At 40.2% G+C, this 15,633-nt stretch overlaps 1 protein-coding gene across 2 annotated transcripts in view; it reads left to right on the top strand.

The window, feature by feature from the left end:
• Positions 1-226: 226 nt before the first annotated feature.
• The window catches only part of dpf1 (double PHD fingers 1), a 60,280-nt gene continuing 44,873 nt past the window's right edge, over positions 227-15,633 (top strand). The window contains exon 1 of one of the 2 annotated variants that reach the window (XM_053507587.1): positions 227-348. In XM_053507587.1, the coding sequence (XP_053363562.1) occupies positions 227-348 (122 nt within the window). The remainder of the gene's footprint in view (positions 349-15,633) is intronic. The other variant, XM_053507588.1, reaches the window with a different exon arrangement.

The following is a 15,633-nucleotide window of genomic DNA, read 5'->3' as shown; positions in this document are numbered from 1 at the left end:
CACACACACACACACACACAGAGTACAGTAAGGTGTTTCGGCTCCAAGGCGGGACTGCGCGCGGGACTGTTGCACCGCGCGCGCTATATCATGCCGGTTGTTGTAGTACACGCGCGTGCCACGCTTTAACAGAGCCTCCTCTTAAAACTTCATTTCCCATGAGCCCCCGTGCGGCGCTCCTGCGCTCCTATTGGCTGGCCGCTGCACCCGCAGCCCCAGAGAATGAATGAAATTGAAATTGCTGCTTACATTAGGAGCTGGATGTACAATCCCGGGGATCTGCAGCTCTCCCACATTCTCTCACTCCGACTCAGACATGGCCACAGCCGTACAGAACCCTCCGAAAGCGTAAGTACAGCAGCTTTCTTTTTAAAAAAAAAAAAAAAGAAGAAGAAGAAAAAAAGAGAAAAATCCAGATTTCCGGACTCATTGACATTCATCAAACATCATAAAAAAAAGTAACGCTCGCGTATAAAAATAGCATGATGGAACTGATGGCACGAGCCATGGCTTATTATGGGATGGCGCGAATCGTATAGAGACGCACCGGCGCGTGCGTGCGCGCGCTCCTGCGGTTATAAATAAAGGTGCGCATATTTATAGTCGACATGCTGGAATGTTAAAGTGAGAAATTACGTGACCCGGAGGATCGGTGTGTGTGTGAGTGTGTGTGAGTGTGTGTGACAGAGAGTCACACCGGCTGAAAGGATGCTCCTCATTTGTTCAGGGAAATAACCGGGGAACCGGCGCGCGCTCGAGAATAATAATTAAAATATAATAATAATACCAGAATCCTATCTGTGATGAATGTGAGATTGATGTGAGAATGAGAGGTAGAAGGAGAGAAAGAGAGAGAGAGAGAAAGAGAGAAAGAGAAAAGCGCATCCACTTGTTATTGCTGCTTTGATTGAATTCTTAGGACTGAAAACGCATCAGTTCACATTCCGTCAAGTTTCCACTCAGATCCTTTGTGCACAGAGAGAGACAGAGAGACACAGAGGGAGATTTTGCTCTTTCAGTCTGATCAACCCATTTTTTTGTTAATATGCATTATTTTTTATTTTATTTTATTTTTTAAATAAAAAGACAGATCTCATATAAAGTACCTTCATCCCTCCATCCATCCTCCAGAGACCTCCGTAGTCCAGCTAGGGGCCGTGGAGGCCAGTGGCGACCACCATGGTATTAATTCCCATTTTTACAACTTTAGTAGGTACTTCAGTCGACATTCATATACTACCTATTTGGGAATGCCCAATCTGCACGTCTTTGGACTGTGGGAGGAAACCGGAGTACCCAGATGAAACCCACCAAACAGGGCGAGAACATGTAAACTCCATACGCACACAGACCCCGAGGCAGGAATCGAACCCGGACCCAAGTTCTAAGCAGTAAGCCACTGTGTCGCCATGCAGGGGGTGCCAAAATATATGTGGTCGCATGATAGCGTTAATGATTGTGCCACAATTAAGTGGACGCCAATACAATTTAGTGGACGCCGGTATGTTTGATAAAACTGCTCAGAACTGCTCATTTGCGAATAATGAGTGCTCAGCAAAGGACTATGTTCAACAATCCACAAATTGGACCGTGGAGGTGCAAGGCGACAGTGCTAACCACTAAGCCACCATGCCGCCACACCATGACCATTACATTGATATATTCTTATTATATATCATGGTATTCCAGGTTTATTTTACCTTCGTTTTCAAGACCCCTGCAATTCGCCCTGGCATGATGTCCAACAACTTTGTGGGTGTTTGTCCGCCTCTCCAGGATTAAGGTCTGGGGAGTTTTCTGGTCATGAACCCAAAATTTTAATGTTTTGTTCTCTGAGCCACTTGGTTATCACTTTTGCCACATGGTGAGGTGCTCCATCATATTGGAAAAGGCATGGTTCTTCACCAAACTGCTTTTGGATGGCTGGAAATAGTTGCTCTTGGAGGATGGTTTTGTACCATTCTTTATTCATGACTGTGTTCTTAGGCAAAATTGTGAGTGATCCCACTCCGTTGGCTGAGAAGCAAGCCTACACGTGAATGGTCTCAGGATGCTTTACTGTTGGCATGACACAGGACTGACTGATGGTAGCGCTGGGGAACATTTGTCGCCTAATGCGCTGGACCAAAATACCAAAAAAAAAAACCCCAGCAACAAATAGAAGCATAGAATATGGATTATATTTATTAAACAATCAAAAATTGCTGGTATCCAGCTTTTGCACCATATACTGTACAACATTTTTTCTTTATACTTTCTGTATATACCCAAAACTATGTGAACAACTGACTGTCAAACTCATAAACTGTTGGAGGTACTTGATTGTCTAAAATATATTTGTATTCATTAACATTAGGACTTCCATTCTTTTGGACCTGTCCCACCATAACGATGCCCCTGTCCACAAAGCGCACTCCGTAGAGACATGGTTGGAATGGAAGATCTTAAGTGTCACGGAGCCCTGACCTCCTTTGAGATGAATCACAATGCCGACCGAACCCCAGGCCTCCTCGCCCAACATCGGTGGCTGACCGCACTAATGCTCTTGTGGCTGAACAGGCATTAATCCTCACAGCCGTACTTCCGAATGTAGTGGAAAGGCGGAGGAGGGGAGGTTATTATGAGATAGTGGGAGGTGGGGCGACTACATCTGGAATGGCGTATTCAAAAAAGGACATATGGGTGTGATCAGTCAGGTGTGGACATATGCTTGTGTATATGTATATACGTTTTTTAAATGATAAAATTGGTGGGATTGGTGGACTGAGATGAAATGTTCCTGAGTTAACAGACATGTCCAAAAATTTGCAGCATTTGAAAAAGTTTTTTTCCACAGAATTAATTGTCACTGTTCCTTCTTCCTATCTTCTTTTCATCAGACCCAAACACTCCTATCTTGCATTTTTATTATTATTATTTATAATGTTTTTGCTCATCTGTTTGCATGGCCTTATGGTTTCCCTCCCATTCAGGCTCTGGCATGAATCTGAAGCAATTTTTACCAGTTGATGGGTCTAGTAGTGATTCTGCTTCGCATCAGTGATAGCGATATTTTACAACTTCTTATATATAAAAGTGCATCATGTGCTCTCCTGACTGCATCCTTTAATCAATCCCTCCGTCTGCCCCTTGCCTTCTGATCTGGAGTACTGTTCGGAATTAATTAATTCATTAATTTATTTATTAATTAAAAAATCTGGTAGGCCATCCGACCCATCAGTACGTTTTATTTTCCGGACAGATATTTTCTTTGTTTTCAGAATGAAGAGAGAGAGGGAGAGAGAGAGGGTGGTATTTTTAGCTCAATGACCTATTTCTTCAAAGCTACCTACCTCACTGACTGTCATTCATCACGCTGGTGTTAAGGTACCTCATAGAGAACCTTTACTCCTCGGAACCACACGCAACTTGAGTTCTGTATCAGCGTGTGCAGAGCGCATGCAGCGTGTTGCGTTGCTGAAACCTGACTCAGGTGCAGCTTAGATGAGAGTGGTACTGTATAACAGCACGCCTACTGTATGGTTTAGATTGCGGTACAGTGTTGGTTCCAGGTGGTTAAATGTAAATCAGAGTGACTGTTTATTAGGGTGGTGTAATGGCAGAAAGAGAATGATGTGTCACAAACTATCATACCAGAGGCTGGACACTCCATGGTCCATGGTCTTTTTCATGGTCCTGATTTTTATTTCCTTATACATTGCCGAAGGTGTCCAAGATGTACAGTAATCTCCTTTGAACAGTTGATATTGAGATGTGTCCCCTACGTATGCTCTGTAAAGCCTTCATAACAGCTCGAAATGAACTTGGTCTTGGTCTTGCTTTCCTGGGAAGGTCTTCGTTAGAGCCAGTTTCATCATGGTGCTTGATGGGTTTTGCAAATGCACTTGCACATACTGTTCTCATGAGAACTATTCCAGAACAGCTGACCTTCATGTTTTAAAATAACAACTGACTGTTGTTGTTGTTCTTGTTATTATAAAATTGTCTAATGCAATATGTCCTTATTTATATAGTTTTGCCAAGAAATCCAGTATTGTTCTATGATGTAGAAAATAAATCCAAACTTGTGTCCAAACCTTTGCCTGGTACAATATATATATTCTCACGATACCTAGGTGCTGATTCAATTTGTATTGCGAGTCTGTAAGAATCCAATTTTTTTTGAATGTCCCAGTTTTTCCTCCACACTTTGCTACAATTCTAAACCTACTCTGTTTAGTTTGGATCATGGCCACCCAAGGCTCATGTATGCCTGTCAGCAACATCAGGGGGTCAGGGGAAGCTGAGTGGCTATAGCATCAGACTATGGTTCAGCAGGTCCAAGGTTCAAATCCCACGGCCACCACATTGTCCCTGTTGGACCCTTGAGCAAAGCCCTCAACTGCTCGGGTGTATAATGAGATAAAAACTTAAGTTGCTCTGGATAAGCGTGTCTGCCAAATGTAAATGTGTTCTGATCCCACAGAAAAGCCAATTTAGTGCAAGTTCCTGAACAATTTTATACAGAAAGGTACCAGAACACCATGTGCACCACAGCTTGTTGTTTATGGGGCTTAGCAGGGAAAGAGTTCAAGCAAGTCCATGCCTTAAAGGGACAGAGCTGCCCCGGTGGCACAAGGGGAACCTACACAATTTTGGGTGTTAATGTTTTGGGTTTTAATGTTACGGCTGATTGGTGTGTATGATACATACTGTATATCGGTTCATATCAGCGTAGATGAAGATCCAATCCCATTCACTCACTTGAACGCTAGATGATGAATCTACAGACTAAGACGGGACTAGAAAGAAATCAGCTTGTGATTTCTCTGTGTATTTTTTCTTGCAACCTTAAGTAGTGCTGTTGCGCAAGACCCCGGAAAAGTGCATATAACAATAACCCACTTGAAGATATTTGTTAAAAGCAAACACTCCGACGTCAAAAAACCTCAAATTGATATATTTTGGTCTTTAAAAGCCCTGCTCGCACATGCACACCAACATCCCGTTGGATAAAACCAATCTGAGTTGGCTCTTACTGTGTGCGTGTGTTTTGAGCATTAGTTAGGCTTTCGTGCAGACTCATGAACTGAACAGGCCGTTTCTGATTGAAAGGATCTACTCAATATTGTGATAAAAAAAACACGTCTCCCTAGCCTATTTAGTCAAAACAGTTTAACACCTGCTCCTTCTGCTTTTACAGCCGCAGCCTAAAAACAATATATTTTTTATTGTGCATGTGCACTCCACATTTTCACTAGCATGGTCTTCTGTGGTATGGTGTGTGTGCATGTGTGTGTGTGTATTAGTCTGGATCAGGATGTGCATTCGGGGCTGTACAGCAATGCCCGACACTGTGTGTGGGTCCGTCAGAAGATTTATGGCTTCTCCACTTTGGCTCTTATTACGTGGATGGACCCTCTCCCTAGGCCTTCATTATTAAAGTGCCGAAGGAAGAAATATTCATCTGGCCTCTGACGACGCAGTCCCACCGGCCATTTTCACAGGGGGATCGGTACGCATGGCCTTCTAAAGGAGGCCAGAAATGGCTGGGGAGAGACTGAGATTGGCCCACATGAACACAAGACGTGACATCATTATAAGGGAAACTGACCTATCTAAATGTTCAGAAGCAAAATGATGATGTGCAGGTGTGCGTGTGTGTGTGTGTCTGTGTGTGAGTCACAAAAGAGTGAGAGAGAGATACTAAACAGCGCTTGGTATAGGTTTGTGTGTGTTTTGGTGAAATGTTTTGGCTGTTAGTGAAATTATTGCGGTCAAGCATTTTATTCTTGAACTCATTTGTCCGAATAAAATAATTTTTAATAAAAAATGTAAAATTATTTTAAATAGATGTTATTGATTCGTGTTTTTGAGTTACTCAGGTTTGCATTCAAGCTGTTCAACTCCAATGCAGATTGTACTGTTGTAGTAAAGCCTTATATGTACAGTAGTAGAGACAGGGCGATAATCAGTTTAGTTACGTATTGCAATTCTACTGTGTGGCCATGCATTTATCGCCAACATATTTTTTTTAAATACATTTTTGATGTATTTATGTTTGCATGTGAGATAGTAAAATGCTGCAGTTTCTCTACAATCCTGCAGGTGGTGCACTTTGGGATACCCAAATTACCCTGTGTGGGAGAAGCGAATTATTTGCTAAGTTTGTTTAGAAATCTAAAATATCTAAAATAATATTGGATTGAATATCTGGATTTTTTTTTGTGTGTAAAATCACGGTACTTATAGAATAGAATCGCAATACGAATTGAATCTGCGCCTAAATATCGTGATAATGTTGTATCAGGTGGTCCCTGATGATTCCCGTAGAATCATCTATAGATAGAGTTAGTGCTTTATTCATTCTGATTAATAATGTGTTTTGATTAACAGCACTGTAACAAAACAAATCAATAACAGACCCCTTGGCTATACTTACTGTACACAGGACCCTGAGCTGGTTTGGACCTCACAGTGAATTAATTATGAATGTAATTGATCTTATTGGTCAATTCAATTAATCAAATTTATTGATCAGTTATCACTTCAGAATAGATACAAACCACAAACACTCACATTTTGCAAGACCATTACATTTGTGCATTACCGCCACCTACTGGATGGGAGTGTCAAACAAAAAAATAGCGCAGGGGAAAAATGTTACTGCTTTGTATGATCTGTTTATTATACCGCTTTATTCTGTATACAGGGTCATGGGGTACACCCTGAACCCATTGCACACACTACAGGCGATTTAGCCTAATCTGTGGGCGGAAACCCACCAAGCATGGGACCCTAAGGTGGGAATCGAACTTAGAATGTGGAGATGCCAGCTGACAGTGCTAACCGCTACACCACCGTGCAGCTGCTTTGTACACAAAAGCACAGCATTTCAGTGCTTATTACATACTTTTAGTACAAAAGTCATTACAGAAATAAGAGGTGTTTGAGACAATCCAGACAGTTAACATTAATGTTGACGTGAAATATTATATATAATTTGTATAATATAATTTTTAGAGTATTGCGACATCACAATATCGTTATCGTCACAACGCCCAGCTCTAGCGCCCTGTGAAAGTGTGATGTGGAAATGCTGGCGCTCTGATCACTGATCATGTTTCAGCGATCAAATCATGTCACGAAGCAGCTTTACGGAAATCCGTACGGCATAGGTTTAACGAGAGAGCCGGAGGCGACACCGGTGAGGGAAAACTCCCTGAGCTGAAGTAAGGGAGAAATCTTTAGAGAAACCGCAGTCTAAAAATGGAATACCAAATACAGAATCCACAAATCATGTACACAATAGCTTTTTAATGTAGTGTACGCTGATGTGGCATGGTTTTAAATCTTGGTGAGGACCAAACAGGCTTTTGAATACTATTCCCAGTATTAGGTTTGTAAATGGTAGCGATGTGGATGAGATAGAGATGTGCCTTCTGCATGCAAAAGGAAGGGAAATGGAAAAGAAATGAAATAAGCTGATTTGTCCGGGTATCTGAGGAGAGGGAGGGGTGGAGGTGATTGGGGCGAAGAATGGAGGGAGTGTATGAGAATCGCAAAGGGCAGTCTCCAGTATAGATGGGGGATGGGGGTGCGCTGTGCCCTTCTGAGTACTAGCAATGTTATAGAAAAGCTCTGGAGGCCATCGGCGTTTACCAAAACTGCAGATAGATTGAACACACTCGCCTTCAGCGTTATCCCATACTGACTCCTGACTTTTGTGCACGAGTGCTTTTAATCCATGCAGGTGTTATTGTAAAGTATAGTGTACGACATACTGCGAAATGCTTGCCTGCATGTTGTTTCATGGCAACATTACATTACATCACCACCTGACCAACAATAAATTGTACATTCTTATACTTTTGTGCAATCGACTTTACAGCACACAATGTGTTGGCCAGTTCATGTGTGAAAATGATTCCTCATGCTCCCAGAGCCTCTCTTTTACAATCTGAGTCCTGGAATATGATCGTGCCATAACGGGCAACTCCATATATGTGATAACCTGGTCATTTAGTACATTCAGGTCGTCTGCTGACTTCAGTTTATTGCCATACAACGTTGCTGAGCCTAGACCTAACCAGTCAACAATCCAGAGGCTTGTACAGTGGGCGCTATGCATGATGGGGCATCCCTTCATGCGCTCCCTTCCTTACCTTGACACGCCCATTGCTTGACACGCATGACTTTTTTTGTCCATTGCCCCAAAACACACAGCCGCATGAATTCCAGTCCTGTGAGTTTTTGTCACTTTGTGTGTAGAAATGCTCTCACTTTTATTATTAAACATAGCTTCGTTTCTGCCGTCGATATTCGTAAAAGGGCTTAAATGAGATAATTTGTCATTTTTTTCTGAACGCATTTTACTTTTTTGGACCAGGCAGTGGAAACATTTATTAATTTCCTCATTCATCTTCTATACCGCTTATCTTGTACAATACATGGTTGCAGACGGCCTGAAGCCTATGCCAGGAGATCTCGAGCAGAAGGCAGGGTATACACCCTGGAAAGGGTGCCTATCTATTGGCACATACACACAATCATACACACATTTAAACAATCTTGCAGACACTTGGGGATTGACACTTACCCACCCTGTGTGTTTGGACTGTGGGAGGAAACCGGAGAACACAGAGGAAACCTGCCAAGGAGTAAATGTCAGATCCTTGACTGTGGAGATGCGAGGCCACAGTGCTAACCAGTGGAAACATAAAATAGTGTCTAGAGTTAGTGTTTACAGCATCATTCTCTCCTTGTTTGGACACCAGTCCATTATGTCAGAGATAGGGACAAAATTGACACTTACTGTATATACTGAGATTCTATTGTGCAGCAATTCATATATCCCTACACTTATTCCAAAATCGATTTTTAAAACTGTGTTTTTTATTTATTTAAATAATTTTTAAATATAAATTTGCATTTCAAGTTTGTTTAGAATTGTAACTATATCAGGTTGAGGTCAGGACATTCAAGTACTTCTACACCAGTGTAGACATTTTAATTTGGACACAATGCCCAACGCATTCTACACCACTATATGTAGAGTTTACATAATAATGACAACGAATGACTGTCGCATTCTTCACAATTAATATAAAGTGTTTAGCTCCGGGTCAGAGGTGTATCGAATCATTGACGTTAATTTGATTAAGTGAATCAAAATGTATAATGTTTACTTTATCGACGCAGTTATAAAGTACATTTAGCACAGTTTAGCATATCTTACCCCTTCTGCTTATCACGTGGCCGACGAAGATAAGTCAAAATCTAGTAATTAGCAATTATGAGCAAGGTAACTTAAGATCTGGGCAAATGTTTAACCTTTAAAATACACGACCAAGACAACAGTTCTTTATAAAGAAACAAAAATTTATTTGACTAATCTATATCACATGAAACTACGCTACTTAAATGCACGCACACACACACACACACACACACAACAGTTTGGAAGGTAAAAATGAAGGAAGTTATTCTAGTACTGTTTACTACATCAACGAAAGTCACAAGAGCAGAGTCTTGGGTTTAATCTTACGGTTTAGTTATGAAACAAGCACCTATTTTCAGCAGGGTATGCAGCTTTGTTGGTTTACTTGCGTTATATTTCGTTCTCAGCGATGGGAATCACGGCGTTGCCGATTGGTTGGTGCACTGTTGTAGAGATGACGTCTGTTGGGAAAGCCCTTCGGTGAGATGTTGGTTGCCTGGTTACCAATGGATGTACTCTGGAGCTTCTCCTGAGGGTTTCTTCGTTGTGGGACTTTGGAGTTCTGGCACGAAGTCTCGTTGAGAGTTCTTGAAAAGCATATGACGCCAGCAGCGCCTTTGTCTAATCGGATGTGGTCGCGGGGCTAGGCCACGCCTCACATGGTCCCCCCTTTGTGCATACATTAGCCCGGTGTTTTGGCTGTCACATGGGGCCCACCCGGAGTTTTTAAGTAATTTTGCATGTGCTCTGTTCATGCTACCAATTTTCCGTGTTCACCAATGTTCTTTGAATAAAGCAAGCTTCAGATTGATATCAAACATAACATATCTTACCCACTTATTCCTTCCTTTACCTAATAAAAGGAGTTTGTAAATGCTGATTACACCTTTAAAGTTATGCAGAATAATCAAACATACACACAGAAATAAAACATACTGAGTAAATATATGTTTATACGTCTTGCCCTACTAAAGATGGTTTAAAGTAGTGTTAATGTCGTATGCCTCTTTGTTCATTGAAAGGAATGTTTTCCGGAGGTCAACGAGAGTGTCAAAGTGTGACTTGGTGGTTCCCCCCCTCAACTTGGGGTAAAGGTGTAAAACTGTCCACTTTGTTCAACGGATCGCCGATTTACACCCTTGTTTTGGTGTTTACTTAGAGTCATCTGGTTTTAGCGTAGCTCCAGGCACAGCAAACTTCCCGTCCCATGCCTTGTGAAGTTTCCTGCAACTTTGTTTTACAGACGCTCCTTTATGTTCGCGGATCATATAAGATTATCAGGATGGCGACATGCAGGCTGGGAGAGGGGCTCTGGAACGTGATCAACTGATTGTTCTCTTTGGAAGAACTGTTCATCCCCACACCAGACCATCTCATCCATGTCCCTATGGACCTTGCTTTGTGCACTGGTGCGCAGTCATGTTGGAACTGGTGTGGGGTTGTCTTTCAGTCATTGGACTCAGCCCCTTACTTCCAGTAAAAGGAACTCTTGATGCTTCAGCATACCAAGACATTTTGTAACAGCATACCTCCATCTTTGTAGGAACAGTTTTGGTGGACGGCCCCTTCCTGTTCCAACATGACTGCCCACCAGTGCACAAAGCAAGGGCCATAAAGTCTTGGATGAGCGAGTTGTGTGAAAAAAACTGGGGTCTGTTATAGCTCAGTGGTTAAGGCGTTGGACTATGGTTAGGAAGGTCCCAGGTTCAACTCTCATGACTGCCAAGTTGACCCTGTTGGACCTTGAGAAAGGCCCTTAACCCTCAACTGCTCACATGTATAATAAAATAGAAATGTAAGTTGTTCTGGATAAGGGTGTCTGCCAAATGCCTAAATGTAAGAACTTGACTGGGCTGCACAGAGTCTTGACCTTAACCTGATACAACATCTTTGAGATGAATTAAAGTGAAGACTGTGAGCCAGGCCTCCTCGTCCAACATCTGGAAAAATGGGCAAAAATTCCCATAAACACACTCCTAAACCTTGTCGAAAGCCTTCCCAGAAGAGTTAAAGCTGTTATAGCTGTAAATGGGGCATGGCCAACATCATATTAAACCCTACGGATTAAGAATTGGATGTTACTCAAGTTCATATGATATTATATAGGATATTACGATATTAATAAAATCATGATACTTAGAGAATCACAATACAAATCTACTAGGTATTGTGATAACATTGTATCGCGAGGTCCCTGGGGATTTCCATCCCTACTATCAATTCTCTTCCCTTATAGTTCACGCTCCGCAGCCAAGTATGAATTTTCGAACTGCTGATCATGCAGCGGCACAGGACAGCGCAACTCACGAGAAAGCGCTACCTGCTCTCTTCCACAAACATTACCGCGCATACATTCCACATACATGTGCTGAACTGGAGTTCATGTTAATTTAAATAACTTCTGTTCTATTGAACTTTCAGCTGCACAACACACACGGTGTTATATAATTTCTATCCGTTATCACCCAAATCAGGATGGGTTCCCTGTAGAGCCCGGTTCCTCTCAAGGTTTCTTCCTATCGTCATCTCAGGGGGTTTTTCCTTGCCACTGTCACCTTCACCCAAAGACAATCTCATTATCATCTAGACACATTTCTCTCACACATACACACTTCCATAAATTTTCCTTTCTAATTTTCTTTTCATTATTGTCAAACTGCTTAGAGACAATGACCACTGTTAAACACGCTATATAAATAAAATTGAATTGAATTGAAAAAATACACTTGTGATTGACAGGAGTGAATATCTTCCATCCCTCCAACAAGCTGCAAAGAAGAACAGAATACCAAAGATACCCTAAATATCAAAGAGCAAAAAGTGATTCTCAAAGCATGACATATACATTTGTGCTTCTTGTCTCGTTTAATATAAAAAAGTGGTTTCTATCATTATGTATTGGTATGAAATGTATCGGTATGGGTTTTAATTAATCCCTGAGACAACAGGGTCATACAGTAGGTTGCTCTTTTGTGTGAACATAGTTTTTGTTTTCTTGTTTCTTCCATGCTGATGGGTGAAATGGCAATACTGAACCAGAACCAGAACCAGAACCACTGGCATGGTGCATTGCGGTACATTCAGACTTAATGGAAAAGGAAGTTCCTCAAGAACCACTTTCACCCTGATTGGAATAAGTTGTTTACTAAAGATGAATAAATTAACCAATATCTTTAGTAAAAAAATAGTGCAGTAAAACTATAGAACTCTGAACCCTGAGGATTGGGCCTGATGTACAGTACTGTGCAAAGGTCTTGCTCTGCCCTGCATTTTTTCACATTTTCCCTCCAAAGAGCCAGACTTTCTTGCACTTTTCATGGTAATCTTGAGGAACAGTTCTGCAGGCTTCCTGAAGGACCTTTTTTTTTTTGGCTCTTATTTTCGGCAAGTCTCTCATTTTTAGTCTAGTCCCTGTACCTGACCTATGAATCATTCAAGCATTAAAAAAAATCATCTAACTTAAGGCAGGAACCAGTGAGGAACAGGTGCAGATGATGACAGATGAACAGGTCGGTGATTAGTGTAATGGTGATGCTGAAGGCTGAGTGGTCGGGACAGACGAGAGGGAAAATGAGGTCGCTGCTAAGGATCTAAGGTCACATTAACAGCACATTTTTTAACCTGCATCTTTAGGCACTTTGAAGCCTGTCGCAGTAAAACATTTATTCACATTGTTTTCTTTTTTTATCGAATCTCCATCATTTAATTTAATATGAAGATAGGGTGCTGTAGGGTTGGTCAAGACATTTGCACAGTACTGTATATTTGTTTGTAATAGACATGCTGCATTTTCAGTTGTTTTTGTTTATCACGTATTTCATCACAATCTCACATTACACCTGAAATGTTCTGTTAAAATATATTTTCCATAAATTTGACTCAGACTTTTTGTGATTGATTATTCTCCTCTCTCATCGGTTGCTGATGAATATCCCATACCTTCCTTGTGTTTTTTTTTTTTATTGTTCTGTCGAACCGAAAGAGCTCTCTGTCGCCTGTAGTACATCAAAGTGAAGTGTAGTTCATTCTAGTGATGATTCATCTCCTCTAGAGGGAGCCCTCTAATTCTGTTGGGAAGAAAAAATGTGTTAATTGAGACTAATTGCCGGTGAGGTGTTAGGTGTCAGTCAGTTTATTAAAGCTTGTATCGTTGTTCATTTTCAGCTGCTCTTTCACCTGTCCTCTTCAGCAGCAGAAATGCATTGGGTTAGAGAAGACTGGTACTGTGTGTGTGTGTGTGTGTGTGTGTCTCTCTCTCTCTCTCTCTCTCGCTTTCTCTCTCTCTCTCTCAGTTCAGATGCTCCTGGATATGTACCAATGATCATGACCTTCTGCTTTTAGCCAAACCCCCATCCCCAAATAATTTTTTTCTTTTTCTTTTTTTTCCTTTTTTTAATCTTCTGTCCAGTGTGAGCCACCACATTCCTGAATAAAGATGAAAGTTATTATTATTATTTAAAACAAACAAAAACAAACAAACAAAATATTTCAATTGTAGGGTTAAGTGCAAGCTTTTTATAAGCATAACTTTTATTTTTTTTACTCATTTTAAACCAATGCTGAGAATACATTTGGACGGACTCTATGCAGGTATATTTAATATTCTAGCATTTTCCCAGCCTGATTATTGAATTCTCGCACAGCAGCGATGTGTCGATCTGTTTAAAAGTGGATACCATGACATACCTAATCTAAAAACCGAATGCTGAGTTTAAGGTTGCACATCGTTTCTGATCTATCCTGATGATATAATGATTAGGATATAATGAACTCGAATGCGATACAATACAGCACAAGCCTTCAGAGCGACCTAATCACGGCAAGCATTTATGCCTTTTTACCTTGATGTTTTATACAGAAATGAAAAAGGAAACGGAATTCATAAGGTAATGTTAAATATGCAGTCTGATGAATCTCCTGCTTCAGTTTCGAGCTACCCTGGCCTATTTACCCTGCCTTTTCCATTAGGCTATTCTCCATCATGCTCTGGAAAAGAGCTTTCAAGGGCGCGCGGGTATGGCGTAATGTAATGAGATTGTGCAGAGAAGCAACCAAACTGAGAGCGGCCATTTTCTACAGCTGTCAAAGTATTATTGAGAGCCCTGAGTTGTGCCGATTGCGCTCTGAGTGCTGGAATGGAGGAGGGCAGGAGTGATGGGGTTTCAATTCAGATCGGGATGGGCGAGAAGGGAGGAGCCTTAGGATTGTGGCTTTGTGTGTGAAGGCTTTCATCTAGTACTGTTTTTTCGACATAAGGGAACAAAAAACACCAAAATAAAAACATTTCAATTCCTCAGGACAATGTTTCAATCCCACTGGTTTTCTGCAATAATGACATTTAATTATTTATTACGACTTAAAGCTCCATGCATTCAGCGTGATTACATCCTGTTATATATATTTTATATAAATCTCTCTCTCTCTCTCTCTCTCTCTCTCTCTATATATATATATATATATATATATATATATATATATATATAAACAAACAAATAAATAAATAAATAAATAAATGAATGAATATATATATTATGTATACGTGTTCCCTTAATTTTTTTAAGCTATATATATATATATAAAAAATAAAGGGAACACTTAGTCCTGGTTTGACTTAAATCAAGCATTCACATTCAAGGCGTTTAAGTTAAACTATATATATAGTAGCCCAAAAAAATGTATACACACTTCAGAAAAAGAAAAAAACTTGTATAATACTAAATTGATTGCTATATGTTATATATAGATACAGTATATATGATTATATTAATATAACATCAATATAATATAAATCATACTCTTTTACTTTCCCTAAAGTGTGTATACATTTTTTTAGCTGACTCAGTATATAATGTCATATCTGCGTCATACATATGTCAGCTTATCTCCTGATCATATAGGGAAAGGTAATTATATATACAGTATAAGTGCTGGAATATGAAAGAATATAAGAAATATAAGGCAATCGGGAAAAAAGCTGTGTAGATGCATGTTTGTTTGTGTGTGTGTGTATGTTTGTGTGTGAGCGTGTGTTTGTGTGTGTTCGTGTGTTGATTTACAGTACACATCATGCTTAATTTATCTTGTCAGTTTTCTTGACAAACCTTATAAATTATACTTGTAAGTGGAAATATCATATTTACATCTTTTACTGAAATAATATTCGGAACCAAAAATATCAGTTTAAATAAGAATTCATTTTTAATGTTAACATTATTGGATGTGCTTATGTTAGATAAAAAAACAGCATGTTACTTAAAACAGTTATGATATATGATATATTTTATGATTAAAGTACGAAATGATATTCTGTAAACAAACAAACAAAAGAAAAAACCTCAACATGAAATACTAAAAACAATTCATACGAAGGCTAGAATTTTAGTTTCATTAAATATGCAAATGAGAGGTATTTTATTTCATTATACAAAGCCTCA

The sequence above is a fragment of the Clarias gariepinus genome, chromosome 11 (genome assembly GCF_024256425.1).
Source record: "Clarias gariepinus isolate MV-2021 ecotype Netherlands chromosome 11, CGAR_prim_01v2, whole genome shotgun sequence".
NCBI classification, from domain to species: domain Eukaryota; kingdom Metazoa; phylum Chordata; class Actinopteri; order Siluriformes; family Clariidae; genus Clarias; species Clarias gariepinus.
The sequence above is the reverse complement of the archived record's forward strand: the minus strand, read 5'-3'. Positions and strand labels throughout refer to the sequence as shown.